General features: G+C 46.3%; 2 protein-coding genes across 2 annotated transcripts in view; one reads left to right on the forward strand and one right to left on the reverse strand.

Annotated features, from left to right (window-relative positions):
* The window catches only part of ALMS1 (ALMS1 centrosome and basal body associated protein), a 228,773-nt gene extending 225,842 nt beyond the window's left edge, over positions 1-2,931 (forward strand). The window contains exon 24 of the transcript XR_012095364.1: positions 1,380-2,931. The gene's annotated coding sequence lies outside the window, so the exon portion shown is untranslated. The remainder of the gene's footprint in view (positions 1-1,379) is intronic.
* A 17,884-nt stretch (positions 2,932-20,815) lies between these two features.
* Positions 20,816-22,893, reverse strand: NAT8 (N-acetyltransferase 8 (putative)). Its single transcript, XM_007970208.3, has 2 exons — positions 22,791-22,893; positions 20,816-22,178 (listed from the first exon to the last, which is right to left on the reverse strand). The coding sequence occupies exon 2, from the start codon at positions 22,102-22,104 to the stop codon at positions 21,421-21,423; it is 684 nt and encodes a 227-aa protein (XP_007968399.1). The 5' UTR covers positions 22,105-22,178; positions 22,791-22,893; the 3' UTR covers positions 20,816-21,420.
* Positions 22,894-27,958: the final 5,065 nt, after the last annotated feature.

A 27,958-nucleotide genomic window follows, 5' to 3' on the forward strand; every position in this document is an offset into this window, starting at 1 on the left:
CTGCTGCAGGAGAGGCATCTTGGATCCAGAGCCTCCTCTCAGCCCCAGTCCAGCTCCCACAGGGACTCTGTGTGGGCTGGAGAGAAAGGCCACCAGCCTTGGCTGACAGATCTTCCTCCACCCACACTCTCAGTTTTGGGATTAAAGCCTCAGACCATTTATCATTACACGTGAACCCAACACTTACAACATAAAGAAGGACAACTTCTGAAAAAGATGAGTCAATGACTGAGATAAAGCACTTAACCCAGTAACTGCATCAGAATGTAACAGGATTTTTTTTTTCATGTGGCCTGAAATTACAGCTGAGGCCCAAAGTGATGGAGGAAGGTTTTCAACAGCCTCACTCTAAGTTCAGCAAATCCCAGTACTAAGGTTGGCAAGGGCCAGTCGTCCGCTAAGAAGGCTTCCTGGGAGGCTGGATCCAAGCAGGCCCTGCCCTGAAGCACAGTTCAGAGCTTTCAGATCCTGCCCCCTGGGTTCCCTGCCAGGAAGAGGACACTGGGAAAAGAACCCATGGTGCATGAGGTCAACTGCTAGTTCTTCTCTTTCTTGCTAGGCAAGGTAATTAAGCACTTTTGGCCAATTTACCTGTAAAATGAGAGGGTTAATACCGCTAAGCCCCTCTTTACATAATCTCTAAAACAATGTGACTATTTCCACGTCTTATGAGACATTATTATTCAGAGTAGAAACAAATTGTTGTCTCAAATCTGGGTCTGCAAAGAACACAGGGGCAAGATGGAGTCTGATGAGGAATGATGAGCATGATTCTCTCTAGACCCAAGGCTGTGGCATCCAGACACCTTCCCAGGACAGTTAGATTTGGTCCTGGGAGGCCCAGGTGGCAGTTGCCAGCCAGCTCCTCAGGAGAACTCATTAGCATCTCCACTGGGTTCCTTTAAACCAGAAATCTATGGACTTGCTTTCACATTATAGCAGTATTCCCCCAGGCCACCAACCATGCAGAAGGTGGCAGGAAGGGGATGTGTTGTGGAGAGTCTCACAACTGCAGTCTTCCTGCCTGTCCTGTGTCAGGAGACCTTTGGCTGAGTGCAGGCTGAAGAATCCAGGCATCAGCCTCACAATCCCAGGGACTCCCTCAGTGTCCGTTCTGCCCCGGCGCTCAGGATGGCTTCCCACACTACACAGTTCTGTGTGGGCTGAGAGCACCTGCTACAAACCACAGAGTCACCACCTCGTGCAGCCACTCCTGCAGCCGTCAGACTTTCCCCATGCGTGGCAGGACCTTGAGCCTCTTGTTTTGTTTTGGTTTGGTTTTTGTTCTTGCACAGGTGCAGGAAGCCCAAGCGGAGGCTGCATCATTGCCCCTGGTTCTGAACTGTGGTGAGATTCACTTTTGAATTGCTTCATCCTAGGCCTAGATCACACCTAACCTGGGAGGCACCACCTTCTTCCCTCCTGGAGGTGAGACTCCAGCCTCCTCAGTCAGTCCCCTTCCCTGAGGGCAGCTTCTGATTCAGCCTCTCGCCAGCAAAGACCACCATGCAGGTATTTTTGGGGGAGAGGATCTATGAAGAAAGCAGTCTTGTAACTGTAAATCACAATGCGTTTTGTATGTTCCCAATGACTGTTTGGAATAATCAAATGAATGATTGTTTGGAACATTGTCTTGATGTTATCAAAACAAAAAGAAACCGGGATTTATTCCCCTGGCAAGTAACAGATGACTTTCCATGAGAGCGCAGGTTTTGAACAAAGGAGTTTTATTACCTGTCACAAGTAAGGAGAGCACTGGGAGTGTTCTCCAAAGCATTATCTCCCAAGAGAAAATGACAGGAGGGCTTTATGTGGTGTTGAAGACGGGAGAGGGTGCACCATCGCATGTAGAGGAGGGTTCCCAGTGGCACAGATGCAGTGAGTCAGGTGCCAGCACACAGGTCGCATGTTATGGTAATGAAGCTACAGGTCTCCTGGGGTGCAGGCTTTAGCATGGTCATGGGGAACGTTCACTGGGGTTCATGTGTAAGTTGTCGGGGTCTCTCGGGGGCTGGTTCCAACCAACTAGGTGACCACATTTCACACAGGGTTTGGGATAAAACTGGCTTCAAGACAAGAGGCTCTAAAACAGGCTGATTGCTTGAATTTACAAAATTCCTGTACTCCCTGGATTCCCTCCCTGTTGGCCTACAAATTTCCTCCCCTAGAGATATGTCACTCCTCATTCTGGAGAGGTCATTCTTCTGTAACTTCATGCTGATTAGGGATACTGTGTCCAGAGATATTAGGGGAGTGAAGATCTCTAGACACTAAATCTAAATGTGTTTTGAGGTCTCCCAGGATAGGCTGCAAAGGCTGGTATTGTTGTTGGAAGCTGCAGTTGAAATTTTTCTAATCTGGAAAATGCAAATTTTACCAAGAGATTTAAGATCCAGGGACCAAACAGCAGTAGTATAAACAATAAAGTTAGTGGTTCTACCAGGGGCAGAGTATTACCAAGTAATTAGTATTGCCCATTTGGTAGCTTCCCAAAAAGAGTCAGAACTATGGCCCTGTGGATTATAAGTGTGTAACCAAGAGGCTTGGGCATAGACCCTAATGTCAACTTCTTTTTCCCCTGAGGTGTTTACTCAGGGGCAGCAAGAGGAATTAGTAACTGCACACCCTCCTCCCTGTTCCACTAAAAGATTGTCTAATACTATACCGTTACCTAGCACCAGAGTAACCAAGGAGTCAACTGAGGATGCTAAAGACTCAAGTTTTCTAGTCCAGTTTTTTACAGTGGTTTGATGATAAGCGTATCCCCAAAGAGCAGCCATCCTGGATGCTGCTCCCATCCCCCACAGAATTAAACTCATTGCTCTTTTGACCTGACTTGTAGTAGACCCACCTCAGCAGCCTCAATATCAGAGGGGCCCGCAGGCCAATTGTACATTGTCCTTCCATCCAAATGTTCTCCATGCAGGAATGAGCGATGCCAAGTGGGGTAAAGGGAAGGAACCTGGGGGCAAAGAGGCGTGGGGTAGATGTTTGTGGGGGACCCACAGACCAACACATGCCCCCTGAGGGGCACATACTCATTTGGGGATAAAGATATTTAGGTGGGCGCAGTGGCTCACACCTGTAATCCCAGCACTTGGGGAGGCCGAGGCAGGCAGATCACTTGAGGTCAGGAGTTCGAGACCAACCTGAGCAACATGGTGAAACCCCATCTCCACTAAAAATACAAAAATTAGCTGAGTGTGATGGTGTGCACCTGTAATCCCAGCTACTTAGGAGGCTGAGACAGGAGAATCACTTGAACCCAGAAGGCGGAGGTTGCAGTGAGCTGAGATCGTGTCTCTGTACTCCAGCCTGGGTATCAGAGCAAGACGCTGTCTCAAGAAAAAAGACATTTAATAGTTGTGCTATTTGGCTCCAGGTGCCATTATTCTTGCATAAGGGGAGGCAGTCCCACCCCACAGGTGGTCCCTATCCCTGCAGTCAGCTGAGATATTATTCTTCTAAGCTGTTGGCCTGTTTACCTGGGTGTACCAGAAACTGGGGCTTGGTATTCCTCACCATGAACTGCATTTACTGCTCTGTCTCCAATATTTTTTAGTGATGTTCATGTCAGGACACCAATAATTTATATTGGGGTGACAGGTGGTAGTGTTCAAGGAGACCAGTTACCTCTGTTTTGTGTCTGGTCCTGTCTCAGTGTAGTAAGTCTGCCCTGGAGGAATTTCACAGCTTCTGCCTACTTGCTGTAAGGCTGAGCCATTTAGCAAGGTTGACACCTAGATGACATTTGCTATAGAGGTGCTAGTCAACATGATGCAAGGGATTTCCTCACTTTCTGGGAAGAGGGTAACCCCAGGGAAGGGGAGCTTGCTCCAGTTCTGTGGGTGAGAGTGAAATGTGAGGATTGCCACAAGTCCTGTCACTTGGGCAGACCAAGCTTGTGAGTGTCTATAGCATATCCAGCATTGGAACAGGCTATTTCCCTTCACTGCGATGTGGGGAAAACTGTTGTATTGTCTTCCCAGAGACCACTGGCCATGGTAATAAAAGGAACTAACCAGTAGAGAGGGACCAAGTTCATTGTATATACTATATGATGATTTAGCAGCAGTTAAGAGTTTTTACAGAATGTAAAAGAGCATAGAGATTCCTCTAAAAATGAAGAAATTCCTAATATATCGAGAGCATTGCAAGGGCACATTTTACTTATCTATGCCCCTTCTGTAGAAGAGGAGCTTACGATCAGAGGCCAGTTCATCATAGGAATAAGTTGGATCTAATGAAGCCTGGTCTGAGGGTGCTGGTGCAGGCTTCATTCTGGAATGATAGATCCAGGGTCTGAGCCCCTGCAATTTAAGAGAAGAGTGAGTGGTTATCAGCACAGGGTAGGGCCCCATCCAGACAGGATTTAGCTGGTCTTGAGGTGATTTAGAGGTCCAAGTCTTAAGGTGAACTCAGTCTCAAGGTTGATATGGGTGAAGCTTAACATCAGTGGGAACTGGAAGACAGGTTCACATATTGCTTGAGAGCTTGTATTAATTTTCCTAAATACACAATATGTTTTACATCCCTCAGTCTCACCATCAGGGCATGTCAAAGGTTCCATTTTGCCAGGGTAAACTCTTCCATATAGTAATTCAAAAAGGCTAAGTCTCACTTTCCCTTTTGGTGCCAGCTGAAGTCATGTTAGTGTGATGGAGAGGCACTTTAGCCAGCTTTCATGAGTTTCCTGGCATGGTTTAGCTAAAGTGACCTTTACGGTTCTATTAGTATCTTTGTCCTTTTCAGATGACTGGGGCCTCCAGTCTGCATGTAACCTCCATTTGATTTCCAAAGCAGAGAATACCCACTGGCTAACTTCGGAAATGAAGGCAGCTCCATTGTTACTCTGGATCAATCAAGGCAAGCCACACTTCCAGAGGATGTCTTTGAGTAAAGCTCTGGCATCATTTGCCTTTTCTGTGTGACAAGGTAAGGCTTCTATCCAGCCAGTAAAGGTGTCCACACAAACCAGCTGGTACATGAAGTTTCCAGGTGCCTGGAGCATCACTGTAAAGTCTATTTGCCATTCTTCTCCTGGTATGCCCGCCCCCGCCCCTTAGTTGAGGCACAGCCAGCCTGGTCTGGCATTATTTTGTACACATTTGTGGCATCTGTTGGAGATTTAGTCTGTTTTACCACTTGGATCGGGTACCTTTATTACCCTCATCAACCAATTCCTTAAGGTTTTGATATGGTTAGGCTTTGCCTCCCCACCCAAATCTCATCTTGAATTGTAATCCCTGTAATCTCCACATGCCTAGGGAGAGACCTGGATAGATGATTGAATTATGGGGGAGGTTTCTCCCATGCTGTTCTTGTGATAGTGAATTCTCACAAGATCTGATGGTTTTTTAAGGGTCTATTTCCCCTTTGCTCCTCACTCTTCTCTCTCTTGCCACCATGTAAGAAAGCCTAAGCTTGCTTCCCCTTTGCCTTCTGCCATGATTATAAGTTTCCTGAGGCCTCCCCAGCCATGCAGAACTGTGAGTCCATTAAACCTCTTTCCTTTACAAATTACCCAGTCTCAAATATTTCTTTAGAGCAGTGTGAGAACGGACTAATAACATACCAAAATGTGATGATTCGTGGACATATTTAATTATTGCCCAGCCTATGTTTTCTGGAATCTAGAGTCTTCCTTTATCATTAATACCTCATCCTTCCAAATCCAAATGTGGGAGATACCCTTCCCATTTGGATTTTTCTAATTTCTGAGTAATAGGGCCGAAACTTGTGGAGTGACAAATCTGGGGATCAGGGTCATTTGCAAACGTTCAACTGTTCATGCTGCCTTCTTAGCAGCTGTGTCTCCTAGGTTATTTCCTTTTATAACCTCAGAATTCCCCTCTGGTGTTCCCAGCAGTGGACCACCACTAACCTTTTAGGTCACTGTACTGCCTGTAAGAGCTGTAATATTTCTTATGCAGCCTTATCTCCTTATTGTCCACAGTCAGGGTCCCAAGGGAGAGAATCCCAGAGGCATACTTGTCATCTCTCTAGCAATGGGGAAGGATTTTCATTAGGGTCTTGTTCTGTTTCCTGGAGTTTTCCCCAATTGATTGGCTTACTTCCCCCATGCCTTTGAGTAGCATATTGCTATAATCATCCCTATTATCACTGGAGTCCCAGTTTGGGTTGGCTGTTGGGACTGACACTTCAGCAGCCAAGTAGGTTTGGTAGCCCATGTTATCAGCCTACATTTTGTCTGCCTCTTCCTTAGCTTTGGCCATGATGATAGATTTCTTTTCCACCATGAGCAGAGTTGCCATTAAGGTCTGCATGTCTGGCCAGGTGAGGTTATGTGTGAAGAATATTCCCCTTATGAGAGTTCTGAACTCTCATGGGCTCACCGGTAAGCCTTCAATATTGGATTTCTCATTATACAAATCAGCAGTTGTAAGAGGTACATAGACCCAAGCAAAACCTCCCTCTCCATTAGACACCTGCCTGGTGGGAACCATCCCACTCTGGGGTTCCCTCTTAGGGAACTTGGTATGCTGGTAACTTGAGCTACCAAATCTACTTGACTACTGAGGTGTCAGTCTCAACACAACCCAAACTGGGACCCCAGTGATAATGGGGATCAACAACGGCCAGATCATTGTAGGAATATGCTGCTCAGAGGCATGAGGGAAGTAAATCAGCTGCCAGTCAGAAGGGGAGTGGTGAGTGGTGCTGCCTGGCAGAGAGATACATCTGCAAGCCTCATAAAATGAGTTGGGATGAGGTTTTTCTTTTTTATTCTTTAGAGGAATGTAATGTAATTTATTGCTTAAATACTTAGGAGAATTCACCAGTAAAACCCATCTGGGCCTGGATTTTCTTTTGTGGAAATCATTTTTTTGAATTCAGATTTCAGTTTCCTTTTATGCCAAGGTTTGGTAAATTGTGTTTCAAGTAATTTGTCCATTTCATAGAAATTTACAGATTCGTTGATCCTATGTTATAATATCCTTTTGTTAATGTCTGGAGATTCTAGGATCTATAGTGATGTTCCATTTTGATTCCTGATATTATTTTTGCCTCCTGTCGTTTTTACCTGATCACTCTTTCCAAGGGGTGTATAAATTTCACTAGTATTGTCAAATAACCCACTTTGGGTTTTATTGATTTTTCTCTATCATATATTCGCCTTATATTGATTTTTTGTTGTTGTTTATTTTGGGGCCTGCTGTTGCCACAGCAGGAGCCACAGCCAGCTCCACCGAATTGGGAGGGCCTGGCAAGTATGGAGGAAGACCCTTGCTTTCCCCTAGAGGTGCCGAGAGTTTAATTCCCCAGGAAGTAGGGGGATTATTTTCCTGTATTGGCAAAGGTTCTGGTTTTGAGTAAGACTAGAGGACCTCACTTCTCTTGAAGGAGAAGTAGAGAGGCTCCTCCTCATTCCTTTCCCTACAAGTTCCCACATGACTGGTTCTTTCTCTCCAGGGACTTCTAGAATTAGCAACATTGTTCCCTTTGGTCCTTTGGCCAGTTACATATCCTGCATTTCTTCTGTAGGGCTGGGTGTTGATAGAGGGCCATAAGACATTATACATAGGGTATTTTATCCCATTCACCTTATTTCTTACAAAATAAGTCCCAGTTGGAGAATTGTATTACTAATGTATGTAAGTAACTCATGTTCAGACCATCTCTCCTGATTCCCTAGGGAACACTGGGGCCACATGGTATTACAGTGGTATATCATTTGCTTATTGGTCATGGATATGGGTATCCAAATAGTTTTCAATGCCGGAGAAGGCACTCTAGCGGGCTCTCCTCCAGTATTAAGACCTGGTTCCCCATATTCTAGGGTCTTTGCCCAGAAGTCTGATTCCACCCTCCAAGGAGCTGCCACTGGGGATTAGTAATGACACAAATCCTATAACTGTTAGCCTGTAGGATAGTTCTGGTCCTTTCAGCTTGCCACTACTCCCAGGCCACGATGGAGTTTTGAGGTGCTGGGGAGCTAGGAGAGGATAATTGGGGTTGCTTCTCCCTGGATCATGTTCCATCTGAGTAACTTCCCTGGAGGTCTCATGGATGTTCCAGAATAGTTCTGGATCCAGCTTGAGTGGTGGGAGGTATGTAAATCAATCAAGTAAGCAAGGTGTTCTTTCTGGAGAGGGTGCACACTCTGCTCATGTAAACTCTACATCACTGTATTTTGGTTCCAGGAATTACAATCCCACCCAACTTGCCCCATTCTAAATTAGGCCTCTTTAAATCAATAATAGTTCTTCTGTGACTGCTGGAAAATGGAAGCCCAATATTTGAGGGATTACCACAGACTAAGGGGAAGGGAATCCAGACTTCACATTCATTCAGGCCACAAAGATGCATAAGTATTGGCAAAAGTGACAAGCATTCAGCCTACAGATATACCAGACAGGGACAGAGTCTTGAAGATGAGACTCCTCGTCTTTATATTAGGGCTTCCCCTTGTTAAAATGGATGAAGATGTCTCTCAACCCCTAGACTTGAAGGGGAGTCCTGCCCGTTCCCAACCATCCTGGATCCCTTGAGCTGGGTCCTAAACCTGACAACCCAGAGTCCTAATAATCAAAACCAAAACCACTCTTTGAGTCAGTTCACAGAACCACCACCGCTTACTGCCTCAAAGTTGCACCAAATGAAAGGTCCAAGCAGCCACTTCTGCTCTCCTGGTGGGGGGCCCTGAGGCCCTTCACCAGTCTCTCCCTCAGCAACCTAGGCAACTTAACCCACTCATGCTTCCTCAGACTGCTGCTTTGCCTGTAAGCAGCCTATAAGGGAGGTTGAGTCAGGGCTCAGTCCATAGTCAAATCTGGATCATAGTCAAAGCTGGATCAGGCCGCCCCACCCCACTGCCTCAAAAAAAAAAAAGCAGGGTTTGTCTGGTGAGTAACAAAAGACGCTGAGAACACAGGTTTTAATCAATAGGAGTTTTATTACTTGTCACAAGTAGGAAGGGCACTGGGAATATTCGCCAAAGCAGTGTCTCCTAAGAGAAAATGACAGGAGGGCTTTATGGGTGATCGAGAGGGGAGAGGGTGCATCATCACATGTAGAGGAGGGGTCCCAGTGACACAGATGGAGGGAGTCGTCATGCCAGCACATAGGACGCATGCTATGGTAATGAAACTGTAGCTCTCCCAGGGTGCAGGATTTAGCATTGGAATGAGGAAAGTTCACTCTAAGTGAGTTCATCTGTAAGTTGCTGGGGTCTGTCAGGAGCTGGTTCCGACTGACTAGGTGACCACATTTCACCCAGGGTTTAAGAGAAAACCTGCTGCAAGGCTATAGCCAGTCCTTAGGAAGTGAGGCCAAGCTGAACTGTTGACACAGTCTATGTCTTTACGAGTCCGGGAGCTGGGTGGTTTTATCTCTGATGCTAGACTTACTTTTACTGGTTCCGAAGCCTTGCTTACAGCCCGTTCCCAGTTTCTCACGAAATACTCATGAAAGGGGATGGTGGGGAGTGGGCATGGGAAAAAGGGAATGGTATTAAAATTAAAGCTAACATCATTGCCCTCCAGGGGCACTCCTGGCACATCTCCATAGCCCTTGGCTCTTGCAGCTGCCCTAGATGAGAGTCCGGATCTAAGGAAACTCCATCACCACCAAGGGTGGGGTGGTGGCGATGGGGGCCTTATTTTCCAAACCTGACTAGGCCACGTTTTAAGTGGATCATAGTCACAAGAAACATAGATGTGGACTACTAATTTTCTTGGCCTGAGCAGACGTAGCCCTATGTGCTCCTCTCCAGCCTTTCAGAGAGCTATGGTGGGCCAAAAAAATGCTCAGTAGCCGAAGCGATCTCCTCTGTAGACACTGGAGTAAAATCTCTGCCTATGTGTGTGTGTGTCTGACTCTGTCCTGGACTCATTTCCTCCAATGCTGGTGGCTTTACTTTGGATACTCTGATTGTTGCAGAGATGAGACCAAAGGCTCCACTCTGGAGAAAATAGAGCCCTCTCGAGAGGTCAGCCCAACTTGCTAGATTTCTGCATGGGGTTTGGGTTTCAGCGTTCCAGGCTGTCTCCAAAAAGTCACGGCCAAATTCACACATTCCTTTAGTCGCTGATGCTGTCTCATCACAGTGTTTGTCTGGCCTCACCGTTGCTCCACTAAGTCCAGGAACCTCAACGAACTACGAGCCAGGGAGGGCTAGACTAAAAAAAATGGGTATCACGGTCTTCATTTCATGAGACAGAGGTGAACTGAGAAAAGGTGGAAAGTGCTTCAGAGACTTCTCCGTATTCATCCTTAACTTAGGCAGACAGCCTTGGCCACACAGGAAACTGGGGAAGACCCCTCTCATACTCAGGAGTCCCCCACACTGGTGCCATCTTATGACAGGCAGGCATCAGCTCCAGAGCCAATCAAACAATTAGGAATAAGAAACATTGCTGCAGAATTTGTTGAGTTTTTTTTCCCCTGAATTTGGTAGTAAGCGCAACAAAGGCAAGAATAACAACCATCTTGTTCTCCTTGTTTCCCCGGAGCCTAACACAACATGTAGCATGTGGTTGGCTCAGTAAGAATTTGTTGAATGGAGGCCAGATGTGGTGGTTCGTGCCTGTCATCCCAGGACTTTGGGAGGCTGAGGTGGGAGGATCATTTGAGGCCTGGAGTTCAAGATTAACCTGTCCAACATAGTGAGACCCCTATCTTTAAAAAAAAAAAAAAAAAAAAAAAAGTGGAGTTTCTTGAATGGCACACAGAAAATAAACAATCCAAATGAGAGATCAGAGGTACTGGAAAAGACCAGGGAGATCTAATCATTAAATCAGGTCATCTAAATGTTAAGAGGAGACATTTGGACATCTGACAGAGTTTGGCATTGAATAAGTTATAAATACACAGAAAACTGAACAACAGCAAAAAGAAAAGTATCAATTCTAAGGGAAAAGACACAAATCAAAAGCCTTCAGGAAAGGATAAGTCATCATGGCTAACTGTATAGCTTAGCTTAAAATAACACAGAATAGTGAAGTAGCCCAAAGGGCCATCTAACCACACTGGGAAGCTGAGCAGGAGGAGGAATGCGTATATGCATGGAGGAGGCTAGTCTTCACCCTCCTCAGCAGCTGACAGCAGACAGGCTAGACCTGGACAATGGAGCAGGAGCCACACAGCCTGTGAAAGAGGTGCCGGGGAATGTAGGGGCTGCGTTTCACATGACAGAGCCATCAAACCGTGGCTGTTTAAAATAGATACATACATAATTTTAATAGAAATTAAAACCAAAAAGAAAAAAGACTTGTGTGAAAGGAAAAAACATTACAATTTTTAGAGGAAAATATAAGAGAGTAAGAATGGAAAAATGTCTTAAGGGACAAAGTGCTAACTGTAAAGAAAAAGATTGATAAATTCATCTTTATAAATTTTTTGTTTATCAAAAGGCACCATAAAGACAGTGAAAAGACAAGGCACAAAATGGGAGAAGATAATTGCAGCACATGTGACCAACAAAGAATTGTATCGAGAATATATAAAGAACTTCTATGAGTTGGTTTTTTAAAAACACAATTTATGTTTAAGTATCTTTAAAGTAAGTAGACAATTCATAGAAATATGGTGATATGGTTTGGCTCTGTCTCCACCCAAATCTCGAATTGTAACTCCCATAATTTCCACATGTCATGGGAGGGAACCAGTGGGAGGTAATTGAATCGTGGGGCGGGTTTTCCCCATGCTGTTCTCGTGATAGTAAATAAGTCTCATGAGATCTGATGGTTTTATAAAGGGCAGTTCCCCTGTACACCCTCTCTTGCCTACTGCCACGTAAGATGTGCCTTTGCTCCTCCACGTTCTGCTATGATTGGTCTGCACCCAAATCTCATCTTGAATTACAGCTCCCATAATCCCCTTGTGTTGTGGGAGGGACTTGGTGGGAGGTAATTGAACCATGGGGGCAGGTTTTTCCCATATTGTTCTCATGATAGTGAATAAGTCTCATGAGATCTGAGGGTTTTATAAAAGGCAGCTCCTTTGCACAAGCTTTCTTGCCTACCACCATGTAATAAGATATGCCTTTTTCTTTATAAATTACCCAGTCTTGGGTATTTCTTCCTAGTGGTATGAAAATGGACTACACATGGGCTAAATAAACTCGTGAGCAGGCAACTTTGTAGAAAAACACAAATAGTCCATAAACATAAAATGTAGTTTGAGTTCATTATTAATTAGGGAAATGCATTTTATGGATAGAATAAAATACCTTTTTACACTCGCTGGATTGACACAAAGTTTTGTCTGACACTCTAGATGTTGACAGGGATGTTGATCAACTGGAATTCATACATTGCTTGAGGAAGCTTGCATTCACTCTATAATTCAGCACTTCTGAAAAGTGCATACCAATCATCAGCCCAGGAAAGTTCACAAAAACATCTTCAGCAAAAACGTCCTTTCACCCTAGCAAAGAACTAGAAACAACTCAAGTGTCCTTTGACAAGAGAATGGGTAAATGACAAGTGGTATGTCATGCAAAAGAATTCTAGACAGAAGAGAAAATTAAGAAACATCAAACTTAGTGAATCTTCAAGATGATGTTGAGTAGGAAAAAAAACTACAGAAGAATATATTGTATGATACTTTCATCATAAGGTTCAAAAACAAGCCAAGGTAATCATGTGCAGGGACACCTAGGGACCCGTGTCATTTTAGGATCAAACAGATAGATGGATAGATAATAGGCAGACAGATGGATTTTTTTCTTAACTGAAAATAGTGGTTACATCTTAAGGGAGCTAGGACTGGAGAAGAGACACTTAACTTTGAAAGTATTGTCAAATATAGTAATCTTTCTAGTTCATTCGGGTGCTGGGTTCAGGGGTATTCTATTATGCACCATAATTTATGTGAGATGTTTTATTATGTCATAAGTTTTAATCATACAGTAAGCAGTTTAGTAAACAGATTTATAACTACATATAATATGTAGGTCTTTTGAACAATGCTGCTGTGAATATCAGGACCCAGCTGCACTTGTCTGTCACTGCCTTTTGTAAGCCTGCTCAATTGGGGAGTTCCTTCCCTTATTCTGGAGATGAGAACTCAGGGAATGCCTCTACTGTTCTGATCACTGTCAGGGGATTACACGTTCTACCGTGCTGAGTTTTCACTGAAAGCCCAGTCTCCACTCAATAAGTAAAAGTGTAATAATCAAAACTGCCAACTTGAGTTCGAGTTAAAATCTTCTCTCTTCCCCTGCCAGGCCTCTCTGCACCATCTAGGGGAGCATAATCTCCTCTGCCACTGCCTGACAGGGCTCTCCTCCTCAGCAGCGCAGGGAGGTGTCTGACCCATCTGTGTGTGTGTGTCTATGTGGTGGGGATGGGGACCACAGCTTGGCGTCCTGCCCTCCCACCCTGGCAGTTCATTGTCTCAAGCTAACTTTTTTGGGTGTTTTCACAGCTTCTTCTGAGGCCTCCCTCTGGAATATCGGATCATAACTCTAGCAATGCAGCCAATAGGTTTTCTTCCGGCTTCTGGTCCTCCTCCTCCTCCTCCCAACACCTGGTTTCTAGCAGTCACTCCACTGAGATTCAGTCTTCTTGGCCCAGTGCCAGCCTCTTGCGTGTCCCGAATCTTGTCCTCAGGAAACACTTATGCATCCTATGCTGGTGTGAACTCTAGGAGTGCAGGATCACCCCAGGACCACAGCCTAGCTAGGCCCTGAAACCCACACTCTGGGTTTCTCAGATGTGAGTCAGCCCCAGGCCACTAAACCTCTCCCATTCCAGGAATCCCTGTCAAGTGGTGAAAGCCGGCATCTAGACCTGGAGTCACAGGCACCTGTAGCATAACTCCTCCTGAAATGGAGGTTTTTCTTTAGAGATTGGTTCATATCCCTTATCCCTGGACTTCTGAGAAGGGTGGACAACCTGTGGACTGGACTTAAGTTTGGAATTTAGAGAAGTGTCCATAGTAGGGTTGCCAGATGAGGCAAATAAAAATACAGGATGCTCAATTTGAATTTCAGATAAATGATTTTTAATGTTTGATTCTGTCCCATGCTGAAAATTGCCCACTGTTTATGATAAATTTACATTTATTGGGGCATTCTGTACTTTATCAAGGACACATGCAGGAGGAACAGTAGCACAAAGGCTTCCCGGTGCCTTGTGTGTGAAAGAAAGGCTGCCAGGGAAATGAGAGAAACACCCAGGGATCCCGGTGACATCCGGAAGCAGCATCCAGACCATGTAAGGACGCCGCCTGCAGGGGGAGACTCAAGGCCTGGGAAGGTTTTCTAATCTGTGTCTTGGGTCAGGTGCAGAGATTTCCTGGGAAAGGAAAACCAGACACAGTAGGACAAATATTGTATAGTTCCACTTACATGAAATAGTCAGAATAGGCAAGTTCGTAGAGACAGAAAGTAGAACAGGAATTACCAGGGACTGGAGGAGAAGACAAGGAGTTCTTGCCTAGTGGGTACAGAGTTTCTGTTTGAGATGATGAAAACCTTCTGGAAATAGATTGTGGCGACAGCTACACAACATTGTGAATATAATTATTACCACCGAACCGTACACGTTAAAATGGTTGTGATGTTATATATATTCTACCATAATAAAAAATAGGGAAAAAAAGGAAAGGGAGATTGTCTCAAGCTGGCCAACTTTCCCTGCATGTACGCACGTCTTCACATGTGCACATGTGTGAAACAAATGAAGCAAGAAAGGAAATTATAATTTAACCAGTAAACAATATGTAAAAGGAAATCTTAATGTCATTACAATTTTACCAGGCTCCAAATAAAATACCATCCTTCAAATTGAACAAATTACTTATTAGCTGAAGATAGGTGAAAGGAAGTTTGGAATTAACAGTCTAGATTTTCTCACTGATGGGTACAAGTCACTGACCTGTAAAATTATCTTAGATCATGCCCTCCCTCCTTCCTACTTTCTGGAAAACTATCAGTCTCCTACCCCATGCTTGCCCAAAGAGTTCCCTGTACAAATCACAAATATGCATTTGCCATTCCCTGGAAGCCCCTACATCTCTCAGGGCTGGGCTCATCCACTGCCAGTGCCCACAGCCCCAGTTCAGGCAAAGCGATCAGTTCAGGCAAAGAGTTAGAGAAAAGAGTTCTCTAACTCTTTTTATACTCCTTTTGAGTTTTAGAGCCACGTAAACTCTTCTTTTTTCCCAATACTTGGAGACAAAATTTACATGAGATACAGTTAGCCATTTTCAAGTGTACAGTTCCCTGCCATTTGGTACATTCACAGTGTTTTTCAAGCAATACCCATATCAAGCCCCAAAACATTTTCATTACCCAGGAAGGAAAGCTGTCGTCATGGAGCCATCACTTCTCACATCTCCTTCCCCTCAAACCCTGGCAACCCCAAACTGTTCTTTACAGCCTCCTTTGGCATTTCCTCATTTTGTTGTCAGATCTCACAGCGGAATTTCTTACCTATTATATCCAGTGCATCAGTGTGAAGTTCCAGTTTAACTTCCTGTTACCCCGAGCCCAGTGTCTTGCCCCAGTAATACCCTCCCCCAATTCACAAACATAAATGCATTCCCTTCTACACCTTTGGGCCTCCTATCTGAGTCCTTCAGGAAAGAAGAGCTTGTAAGTCCCTTGGCAGTGAGTGTGGACTTGGTCCAAGGAAGATGAGCACCAGTCAGGGCAGCTGGCCCCTCCTGTCTCCCTGGCCATCAGCAAATCAGCACTGCCCATCGATGCTCAGGCAGTGGGAGCATCAACCAGAATAGGACACACCTGAATTGCTCTGCCTCATGGGAGGGTGGCCGCTGTGTTGCATTTAGGAAGAAGCTGTGCAGGATTCATACTGTGTTGCTAATGTTAATCTTGTGGGCATAATAAACGTCATACCCACACATTTTTTGAGATCAGACAAGATTGGGTGCATTCAGGTTGGTATGGCCATAGACCCCACACTTATTTTTAACACACTTCTAGGCAAGGCTGCTGCACTGGTCTGGGGATCACACTTTCAGCAGCAAAGGACTAAATTATAATAGCTGCCAGAGGGGGAAAAACCAGGATGAACTGCTTCCTCCTGACTCAGAAGCTAGGGAGTCACTGAACTAACAAGGGGATGGGGTGGGGATAAGGATGTTCCAGGCAAAAGGAACAGCATGCCCAAAGGCCTCAAGCAGAAGAGAGCTTCAGGTATTGAAGAAGTAGAAGTAGCTCTGTGTGGCTGAGGAGTGGTCAGAAGATGGAGCAGAAGAATGCCAAGTCCTATTCCTGGGTCTGAATTTCCAGGAGCAGAAGCCCTGTCCCCTCTAGAAGGTGGATATAGTTTGGATATTTGTCTTCATCAAATCTCATGTTGAAATGTGACCCCCAATGTTGGAGGTTGGACCTAGTAGGAGGTATTTAGGTCGTGAGAAGTGGATCCCTCCTGAATGGTTTGGTGCCCTCCTAATGACTGAGTTGTTGCTCTATTAGTTCATGTGAGAGCTGGCTGTTTAAAAATGCCTGGCATCTCTGTGGTTCCCTCTCTTGCCATGTGGCACACCTGCTCCCCCTTCACCCTTCCCCATGAGTGAAAGCTTCTTGAGGCCCTCACCAGAGGCAGATGCCAGCAGTGCGATTCTTGTACAGCCTGAAAAACTGTGACTCAAATAAACCTCTTTTCATTATAAATTACCCAGTCTCAGGTATTTCTTTATAGCAATGCAAAATAGACTATCACAGAAAGTTGGTACTGAGGAGTAGGGTGTTGCTCTAAAGATACCTGAGAATGTGGAAGTGGCTTTGGAACTGGGTATCAGGCAGCGGTTAGAAGAGACTGGAGGACCCAGAAGACAGAAAGATGAGAAAAGATTTGGACCTTCTTAGAGATGTGTTAAGTGTCTGTAGCCAAAATGTGGACAGAAACATGTACAGTAAAGGCCAGGCTGATGAGGTCTCAAAAATTAACCAGGCATGGTGGCACATGCCTGTAGTCCCAGCTACTTGGGAGGCTGAGGCAGGGGAATCGCTTGAACCCGGGAGTCAGAGGTTGCAGTGAGCTGAGATCACCCCACTGCATTCCAGCCTGGGTGACTGAGCGAGACCCTGTCTCAAGAAAAAAAAAACAAGAGATAGATACAGTTAACGGAGCATCATGCAGCTTCATATCTCCTTTTTACTCAAGCTGGGGCCTGTGTTTGGTGTTGAACAAAATGGAATGCTGCACTTATCTCTCTCCTGATTTTGCTACTACAGAAAGCTTAATGTAAAGGTGGCTGACACTGCTGTTTCCTTAGACTCTGACACCAAATACAATGAAGAAGTCTCTCCAGCAGAAAACATGGTATGTTTACAGGAGCAACTAACAGCCGGTTTGTAGACATCCTAAGTGGTGGATGACAAGCTTGGGTTTCCCAAAGGTTTCTAGTCTTTATATGTCTCCTAGTAGGTGTCCAGGTTCGTATGGCTTGTGTTACCAGAGCAACAATGAAAATGGCTACGTCTTTAAATCAGGCCACTTTACAGTGAACTATGGTCCTTAATTGCTATCACATTTCAAACAAGAACTATGACCAATTAAACTTTAATATTGTTGAACTCCCTATGTTGCCTGAACTTTGACTTAAGTTGGTTTCATTTATTTCATAAGAACTCTTGTTAAGGAGTGCACCTTGGTATTTTGGTATTATTCTCTTGATAGTCATAATAATAGTTCCCTAGTGTGCTGCATCCTCTCAAGTCTTAAATGTTTTGTATACGGCCATACATTGAGAATTGAATGGTCTCACTTTGACTGGGTCAGTAAGAACATAAAAAATCATTCACCTAGTGTGAAGCTGTGACTTGTGAACTTCATAGTGACACCAATAAAGACTTGTGAACTCCATACTGAGACTAAAACGACTTGTGAATGCCATACTGAGACCATTTACAATAGTGAGAGAGTGGCATCAATGCCTAAAGTTTTGGTCAATCTCTTTAAATTGAGAGTCTGACAAAAAGAGGGGAATTGATAAATGGAACTCAAATCTGGCCTGAGGAAGCCTTCATGTTCCCATACTTGAGTTCTTCAGGGTGAACCGTAACGTAACTAGTAGGTGGGAAGACTGAAAACCTAACTTAAGAGGATACTTCTTTAGCAATAGCTGAGCCTCAGCCAATCCCACTGGCCACACTTCAGCCACTCACAGGCAGCCGACTGCTTGAATCATGCTCAGATAAGGCAAACACCAAGCTGTGTTTGGAGCAAGCCCCCCAAAATCTGGCCATAAACTGGCCCCAAAACTGGCCATAAACAAAATCTCTGCAGCACTGTAACATGTTCGTAATGGCCCTAACGCCCATGCTGGAAGGTTGTGGGTTTACGGGAATGAGGGCGAGGAACACCTGGCCCGCCCAGGGCAGAAACTGCTTAAAGTCATTCTTAAGCCACAAACAATAGCATGAGCGATCTGTGCTTTCAGGACAGGCTCCTGCTGCAGTTAACTAGCCCAACCTATTCCTTTAATTTGACCCATCCCTTCGTTTCCCATAAGGGATACTTTCAGTTAATTTAATATCTATAGAAACAATGCTAATGACTGGCTAGTTGTTAATAAATATGTGGGTAAATCTCTCTTTGGGGCTCTCAGCTCTGAAGGCTGTGAGACCCCTGATTTCCCACTTCACACCTCTTATATTTCTGTATTTGTGTGTGTGTGCCTTTAATTCTTCTAGCGCCACTGGGTTAGAGTCTCCCTGACCGAGCTGGTCCCGGCAAAGCTGTAACCAGTCTTACCGTTTCTGTACCTCACTTCCATTTTCTGTATGTCACTTTCCTTTTACTGTCCACAAATTTGCTGTGATAACACAGCATCCCTGGTGTCTGTCTGTATCTGCTGTGATTCTGAGGACTGCCCGATTTGCAAATCATTTATTTTTCTTGCTCGGTTAAACTCTGTTAAATTTAATTTGTCAGTGTATTTCTTTTAACAGAACTTATAATTAAAATGGGAAGAGGGTGTAAATATTTAGAAAACTTTCAGCCCGGCCATGTGGTAGACAAGTAGGAATCCAAGCAGCCTGCTGAGCAACTACTTGCTAGAGACATTACATGTCTGAAAGGGAGCCAGGTGCTAATATTCAAGACAGTGGGAAAAGGCCTCAGAGGCATTTCAGAAGGCCCCTTCTATCACAGGCCCGCCTAAGAAGACTGAATGGTTTCAAAGACCAAGCCCAGGGCACCATTGCCCTATGTCATCTCAGGATGCTACTGCCCACATCCCAGCTTCTCCAGTTCCAACCCTGGCTCAAAGGGCACTAGGTACAGCTCAGACCACTGCTTTGGAGGGTACAAGACCTAAGCCTTGGCAGCTTCCATATGGTTTTCTTTTTTCTTTTTTTGAGACAGAGTCTTGCCCTGTCACCCAGACTGGAATGCAATGGTACGATCTCGGCTCACTGCAACCTCTGCCTCCAGGGTTCAAGTGATTCTCCTGCCTCAGTATCCCAAGTAGCTGGGATTGTAGGCATGTGCCACCATGCCCAGCTAATTTTGTATTTTTAGTAGAGATGGGGTTTCACACTGTTGGTCAGGCTGGTCTCAAACTCCTGACCTCAGGTGATCTACCTGCCCCAGCCTCCCAAAGTACTAGAATTACAGATGTGAGCCACCATGCCCAGCCTTCCATATGGTTTTAGGTCTGCAGGCTTGCAGAATGCAAGAGTGAAGGAGGCTTGGGAACTTCCACCTAGATTTCTGAGGACATATCGAAAAGCCTAGGTGCCCAGGCAGAAGCCTGCCACAGGGCGGAGATCCCACAGAGAGCCTCTACTAGGGCAGAGCTATGGGAAAATATAGGGTTGGAACCCCCATACAGGGTCCCCATGGGGATATTGCCTAGTGGAGCTGTGGGAATGGGGCCAATGCCCTCCAGACACCAGAAAGGTAGAGTCACCATCATCTTGCAACCTCAGCATGGAAGACCCACAGGCATTCAGTCCCAACCTGTGAGAGCAGCGATGTTGGCTGCACCCAGCAAAGCCATAGACACAGGGCTGCTCAAGGCCTTCAAAGCCCACTCCTCTCACCAGTATGGAGTTAAGGAAGATTATTTTGGAACTTTCAGATTTAATGTTTGCCCTGCTGGATTTCAGACTTGTGTGGGGCCTGTTGCCTTTTTCTTTTGGTCAATTTTTCCCTTTTGGAATGAGAATGTCTACCCAATACCTGTAACACAATTGTATCTTGGAAGTACGTAACTTGTTTTTGATATAACAGCCTCATAGGTGGAAGGAATTTGCCTTGAGGCTTAGATGAAATTGTGGATTCTGGACTTTTGAGATGATGCTGGAACAAGGTGAGACTTTGGAGAACTATTAGGAAGGGATGGTTGCATTTTGCAATGTGAGATGACATGAGATTTGGGGGTAAGGGGCGCACTGATATAGTTCAGATGTTTGTTCTCTCCAAATCATATGTTGAAATATGACCCCCAAAGTTAGAGGTGGGGCCTAGTGGGAGGTGTTTTGGTCATAGGGGTGGATTCCTCATGAATGGCTTGGTGCTCTGTCCATGGTAATGAATGAGTTCTGGCTCTATTAGTTCACATGTAAGCTGGCTGCTTGAAAGCACCTGGCATCTCTCTTGCTTGCTTTCTCGCCGTGTGACACACCTGCTCCCCCTTCAGCTTCCACCATGAGTATAAGATTCCTGAGGCCCTCACCAGAAGCAGATGCCTGCACTATGCTTTTTGTACAGCCTGCAAAACCATGAACCAAATAAACCTGTTTTCCTTGTAAGTTACCCAGTCTCAGGGATTCTGTTATGATCCCCTAGAAGAGTTATACTATTTCCAGGTCTAGCCCATGGTAAATCCCACACTCCCTCGGAGGCCACCTTCTTCCCTCTGCAGAGACCCTGGGGTTAGAGTGGATTGATTGTGTCTCTGGCCCCAATTCTTCTCCTGAGGCTGCATTCCACTCTTTTGCTATGCGACTTTGCAGCCCTTCTCACTACTGAGGCAGGTTCCTCTCTCGCCAAGTTTGGCGAAGATGCAACACATGCAGGGATTTGAAAACACGTTTGTTTGTTTCTGCTTTTGTTTTTGCTTCTCTGCAATTTCCTTGAAACCATGCCTGAGCTAGCCTGTGGGAAAACGAAAAAGCATCATTGACCTAGTCTTTCAGTCAATCCCACTGCATTTATACAATGCAATCTGAGACCAGAGGAAATGCCCAGCCAAGCTCAGCCAAAATTGCTGACTCATGAGCTAAATATTTATTTCATTTTATGGTTGTTCTTAGCAGCATTATCCTGGCACTAGAAAAACGAAACAGATGGGACTCAAAAAGACTGAATGAAGCAGAAACCCAGAAGCTACCCCACAAGCAATCACCTGGGACTCAGATGGGGCTGGACAATAAGCTTTTTTGCATTGAAATGTCATTGCAGTGAAAGGTTGGGGATTGCTTGCTGTTACAGCTGAATGGATTCTATTCTGACCAATACACAAGGAAAGAGATCACAGACCCCCTGCCTGAGAAGAAGGGAGGTGGTAGATGAAATGAATTGTAATATGAGCCACTAGCCTGGCCCACATGCAGGAGAAGGACTGGCCCGTCTTCTGGAAGCCCATGCTCTGGTAGAGGGACAAGGCAGTAAGTTGGATGTTGCTGGTGTCCAGGACAACTGCACTGCAGTCATGGTCCCGGGCAAACTGGAGGACAGTCCTGATCAGGGCTTTTGCTATCCCCTGACGACGGTGCTCACTGTCCACAGAGAGATGAAACAGCTGCAACTGCTTCTCCTTCAAGGTGGGATCATCAACGGGCAGAGCTCCTACCATGCCCACCACCTTCTCTTCAGACTCAGCCACCCAGAAGCAGGAGTCACGCTCACTCAGGTAGGATTTGGTGATGTCAGACATGTCTGTGCGCAATACTGTGTCTACATAGTCCTTCCAGGGTTTTTTGGCAAGGAACCACAGGGCAGGGAGGAGGCTGAGGCTGAACATGAGGGCCAGAAGCCAGGAGCCAGAGACCAGGAGTAGGGCGAGGGGTCCCCCAAGTAAGAGTATGAGGGTTCGAGGCAGCTTCAGCAATTGCCAGAAGGTGGCTGGGATGTGCTCAGCCATCCCCTGGGAGAGCAAGCGCACGACCCACTTGCGGTCGCTCTCCTGGTATTTGCGGATGTGATAAGGAGCCATGGACAGACTTCTGTGTCTGAAATCTCTAAGTCCAGGAGACAGAGCGAGGCCTCCCTGCACGCCTTTGTGCCAGTCTGGGGAAGAGAGAGAAAATCATGTGAGTGCCTGCATGTCTCCCAGCCCTGCAGAAACAGGGAGACCTGCTCAAGGGTGTGTTTTTCCACTTTTGCCCATGAGGAAGCAGGCCTCTGCCACTGAGAGAACGTAGGGTCAGAAAGACCTACACTGGAATCTGGTTCCATCCCTTTCTAACTGTGTGACCTTGGGCATGTCACTTAACCTCTCTGAGCCTCCATTTCTTCATCTATAGAACAGGGAAGAAGAAAACCTACCTTCTAGAGTTGTTTTGAAGATTGAATAAAATACATTCTATAAAGCCCTGATAGATGAACTACCCACCGCTCTTCCATCTGTTTCCTTTTTCTGGCTCTCTCAGCTTCTTTGTGCATTGAGAGGGCACCTACCTCAGGCAGGTCACACATCCAAAGCTTTGGTCCTTCTCCAGGGACCATACATCACAGAAATCCTGTGTCCAACACAAGTTTCAGGAAAGGCTCCCTCCAGCATTACTGTAAGTTCTTAAGTTGCTGAGGTGGCATAAGAGTCAAGCACAAAAAATAGCCCAGCCTCCAGATCCCAAGGAAGGTGCATGCTCAGAGCACTGTCCTTCCACCCAGTCCTCTCACCTGTCACCACAAGAGCCTTGAGTGTCCAAGCTTCAGCTCTCAGCCGCTCACTGGCATCCAGGAAATACTGTCCGGGGCTTGCCTACCCCCTGCACAGCAGGCTGCCTGCCTCATTGGTTGGCTCCTGAATGTTTGGTAATCATAAACCCTAGGGTCAAAGAGCTGGACCGTAACACAGCAGGGAGCCCAGTGTGCATTCTCCTTTGTGGTCAAAGGGAATGACCTGGAAGGGGAGACTCAAGGTCTGGGATCACCTGGGGTCCTTGCCCTTCTGGAAGGCCTGCCACCTCTCTTGGCTGTTCAGGCCCCGAGCATCTCTCTGCCACCTGGCACACTTGGTACTCTCTGAGATACACCCTGGTCCCTGTACACATATACTGTGAGCCTGAGAACTGTGCCATTCACCCTGTACTCAGTCACCACTGAGCAGAAGCCGAGTCCCCAGGCTTGGCAAGAAGGCCCTTCCCAGCTAGGCTTCTCCCCACTGAGGTTTCCCTGGTCCACGAAGCATTGATAGTTGGCAGTTCTTGCACTCACCTCACCAACCCCTGCCTCCACCCATTCATTGATTCAGTCAACAGTTGTGTGCGATGCACTTCCTGTGTCTGGGGGTCATTTCAGCCATGAGCAAGGTTGACATTCGGATGACAGACATGGCTGTGTGTGGCTGGTGTGTGTTCTGGCTGTTGGTCAGAGGCTGTGCCATACCCATTGTTAAATATTTTGCACTGCAGATGTTGGGGAGGCCCAAATTCATGCTCTTGTACCCGACGTGGAGCTAATGCCAAACACTGACACGTTGGGGCTTGGAGACAGAGAAAGTTTTATTCGATTTGGCCAAAGCAAGAAGGCAGGAGAGCAAGATCTCTCAAATTCACTTCAACAAAGAAGCAGCAGCAGAACGTTTTTATGCAGCTAGAGTGAGGAAGGGGGAGTTCAGGTGGATTGAGAGGAAAAGTCTGTGTTTCCTCAATCTCAGATAACACCTTGAGCAACCAGGCTTCTGGATGTCAGCAGCTGGTCACAGTGTCCTTCAAGGCATTCATTCCTTCTGCAAACTTTTCCTGCCCCTGAAGGTATGTCTTCCTGCTGGGCAAAGAAACAGTACATGAGCAGTTTATCATTATATTGTGGGAACAAGGAATATTGGACCAAAAGCAAGTGGTTAACATATGCAAGCCAGCAAGGGCCTGATCAGAAGGCCCTAAAACATGCTGGGGTGCTGAAATCTCAAGGGGCCCGATTACAAGGATGAAATGTACACAAGATAAGCAAAAGCAAAACCTAACAGTAAAAGCCTGTTTCCACACCAAATTACATGCTATTGAAAGGAAAGCTCCCTTCCAAAGATTAGCTAACCTATTGATGATCAACCACACTGGGCCCGTCATCTAGGTTAGGTAGTTTGGACTGTATTCCAAGAGCAATGGGAGGACATTGATATGCACGGAGGGGAGGAGGGGTGTGTGTATGTGTGTGTGTGTGTGTGGTGTGTGTGTGCACATCATTCTGGCTGCAGGTGGACAACGGATCTGAAGAGGTAGGAATGGAAGCAGCTACCCCTTATGGCTCGTTCAGCATCCAGGCAGGAGCAGGGCCCCCAGTACAGGGATGTGGGTGCTTACCGTACAAGAGCAGCTGGCCCAGAGGGGCTGGTGGGAGCTAAAATCGGGCCTCCCTCTGATTGCCAAGCCATGAGCCATGGCACGAAGCTCAAACTGGCCAAAGGAAAAGGCAACCTTTTCTTATTTGCTCAAAGGCATTGCTTGCCTGCTAAACTCTGCATCCAGTGGGCTGCATGGCTTGAGGCTGTGGGTAGCTCTGGATTCATAAAGAAGCCACTTGGGCAGCAGATGCCCATGCGACAGCAGTGGCTTCACCAGAAGGAGGAATTCAAGAATGTGAGACATGAGCCACAGGGAGGTGCATTTGGGAACAGAAATGGCAGGAGTTGGAATTATTCACACAGGGATCAGGATGAGGAAGGGCTCAGAGACAACAGCCAGGTTTCTGGTTGGGGCATTCAGGAAAACACTGGAGAGAGCCCAGATTTGGAAAAGTCAAGGTTTCCCCTAAAGCTGCTGCCCTGCAGCCTTCTTCAGCAGAAACCAGAAGCTGGGAGCCAGCAGCGGGGACTCGGGGCTAGTGGGTGGAGGCTGCTGAGATTCCAGGTCTTTGGCACCCAACACCACTTCCAAGGAGAAGTCTAAGGAGCATCAAGTCTGGGCAGTAAGTCCATGGCTCATCTTTAGAGTATTCTCAGAACATTTCAGTGTCAAGCAAGAGTTGGCCTAGGAATCACAAGAGGTGAGCAGCTGCTCCCAAGCACCACTGAGTACTGCTAGTGTGAGTCTGACCAATATTCAGAGTCAGAAACCTGCCAGTCACGTGGAGGGGGAGAGGTTTGTGCTCTGTCCCTGTGTGCTATCTCTCCCTCCATGCTTGCCAGTGGCTGTGGCTTCCTCAAAACACAACCACCTCAGTTGACATTCAGGCATCTCTTGCTCCCAGGATTTAGTGTAACTTCTGCATTTGTGTAGCTTTCCTGATAGAAGCCTGGACTTTCCTTGTCAGACCTGAAAGAGTTATTTATTCATTCAACAAACAGTGGCCAAGGGTGTATGGTGTGCCGGACCTGGAATTGGCATGAAGGCACCAGATGTCAGAAGCCAGGCTGCTGCCCAGGAGGACACACCTGATGGGGCTCTGGGAACAGGATGATGGTGGAGACATCACGTCCAGAATAACTTTGTTAGGATGGTGAACTTGACAGTTAGGACTTTTATGTTGCACTTGTTGAAAAGCCACCTAAAATTGCCATAAGTAAGAGAGGTGATCTAATGGCCCATGAAACTGCCAACTCCAGGAAGACAGACAGGGTGACCTGAAAGTAGGTTTGACATGTTGGTTTTTCTGCCATTCTGTGCGTGGCGTCAGCTTCCTCCCAAGACTGACACTACATAGGACATTAGGTGTTTGCCAGCCCAGTTGAAGCTGTCTGCTTCCTTGCTCACCACCAGCAGAAAGGTGGGGTCTATGCCCCGCATTCCGGGTGACAGCGAAGGTTTATGTGGGGACTCAGTCACACTTTCTGGAGACTGTACATTTCATAGCAGAATCCAGGTTATATGAAAGGAGTCCTGGCCCAAGGATACCAGCACCCCATAGAGATGGAGAACCCCAGGGAGCACAGGGGCTGAGGGGCTGAGTGACAGGGAGCACTGCCCACAGAGGGGGCATCCTGCAATCAGGAAGGGTAGGAAACGGGTGCAGATCAGCAGCCGACAGAGGCCCACCCAGGTGAGCATAGGTGGAGTTGCTGGTGAGGTGAAGAGTGTGCTGGTTGGGAGGGGAGGGCTGGGGACCAATAGCCGGTTTGGGAAACCAAAGCTGGGCAAAGGGTGTGCCAAGGCCTGCGGTGGGGCCTGTTAACAAAAACATCAAACTGTTAAATGATCTGAAAGAGGTATTTTCTGAGCCAATATGCGTGACCATGGCCTGGGGATCTCAAGAGATCCTGAAAACGTGTGCTGGGGCAGCCGTTTTCTACATTTGAGGGGACAGGAATTGGAGTAACGTCCTAAATCCATCCATGGAAGGTGTACATTGACTCTGTCTAACACGGTGGGATATCATGAAACAGCGGGGGGCGTTATAGGTCACAGGTGGATTCAAAGATTTTCCAATTGGCATTTGGTTGAGAGTTCAGCTTTGTCTAAAGACGTGAAGTTGGTACAAAGGAATGCTTCAGTTCAGAGAGAGCGTCTGCCTCTGCCATGCGATGTCTCTGCTGTCCCAGAGTCAGGTAGGAAAGTCAACCACAGCATCCTGGGTCAATTTAAAACCCATTGAAGGAGACTATGGTTTCTAGGATGTGTGTTAATTCTTGCCTTGCAAGGCCTTAAGTCTTCATTTTCAATTCCTAAATAAAGGGATGAGTCCTGGAGCTTCTGGAAGCTGGCCTGGAGCTGAGCACTTGCTGCAGACAATGCCCAAAGTGCAAACCCAAAGGCGCGTGGACCTGGGCTGCATGTGAAAGCTTTCATGTTCAGGTCTTACTTTGCGACAGTGAGGGGTGACCAGGGAAGCCTACATGAGGGTTGGGGGCCAACCAGCAGCCCAGCCTGGGGAACTGCCTTAACCACATCTCACCTCACTTCCTCAGAGTTAAGGTTTTCTTGAAGGGAACATGCAGATTTATACAAAATACCAACAAGCTGAGATTTTAATTTTTTGAGCAATAAGGAAAAATAGAAATTTTCACTCCAAGCACCCCATGTTAAGCTCGGCCGAAGTGGTGGCACATCTCAGGAGTCATGGGGCAACACTCTCAGAAACAGTGTTAGGGCAAAAAGCAAAAGCAAAAAAAAAAAAAGACAGTGAAGAGGCTTAATTCTTCTTGTTAAGGGAAGAGGTGTCCTCTGTCACTTTTCTTAGAGCATTTTCTTTGGAAAACTTGTCATTTTAAATCCTTCCTTTGCCCCTTTGAGGGACATGCAAAGCTTTTTGACAGCTAAATAAGCCTCTTGCCATTTTTGCAAGGTCTATGTCCCTGAAGGACCTGGGAGCCCAGTCTTTGAAACGTTATCATCAGAGCAGCCAGGGCCCTATCTCCCAGTCTCCATGGGAGGGCGGGAACCTAACTTTTGCCCTATGTGATAAATCAACTTCTATCGTAAAGATAAGGGTTGTTTTTCCTTTATATGAAGTAAAATAGCAGACGCAGGTTGTTGAGTGAATTGAGGTTGAATCTCTGATGAACTTGGTGTGACCAAAAGTGCTGTACAGTCCCCTGACCTGAGGACTAGGCATGGCTTCTCTTGAGAACGTGTCCAGTGCTTTGGACCCACTGGCTAGATTAGCAGTGAGATTTTTTTCTGTCTTTGCAGCATCTTGGCGGATCATTGCCTGTGTTGCTCATCTCGCTCTGGGTTAATGCTTTTTCAAGGATAAAAGTGTTGTTCTTTCTCTTCTTCCTCTGCAGAGAGGCTTGCTGGGATGGGAGAAGATTTTATTTGTAATTCCATTTCTCCATGACCAGAGGATGGGCTCTGGGGGTCAGGCAGCTGGGAAGAAGTTTAGAACCCACGCCTAGGCCTTCCCCAAGGCTCATGCACTCAGTTCAGCAGTATCAGAAACACTACCTGGAAGACCCCATACTGTCTGGA

Source organism: Chlorocebus sabaeus, chromosome 14, assembly GCF_047675955.1.
Source record: "Chlorocebus sabaeus isolate Y175 chromosome 14, mChlSab1.0.hap1, whole genome shotgun sequence".
Lineage (NCBI taxonomy): Eukaryota > Metazoa > Chordata > Mammalia > Primates > Cercopithecidae > Chlorocebus > Chlorocebus sabaeus.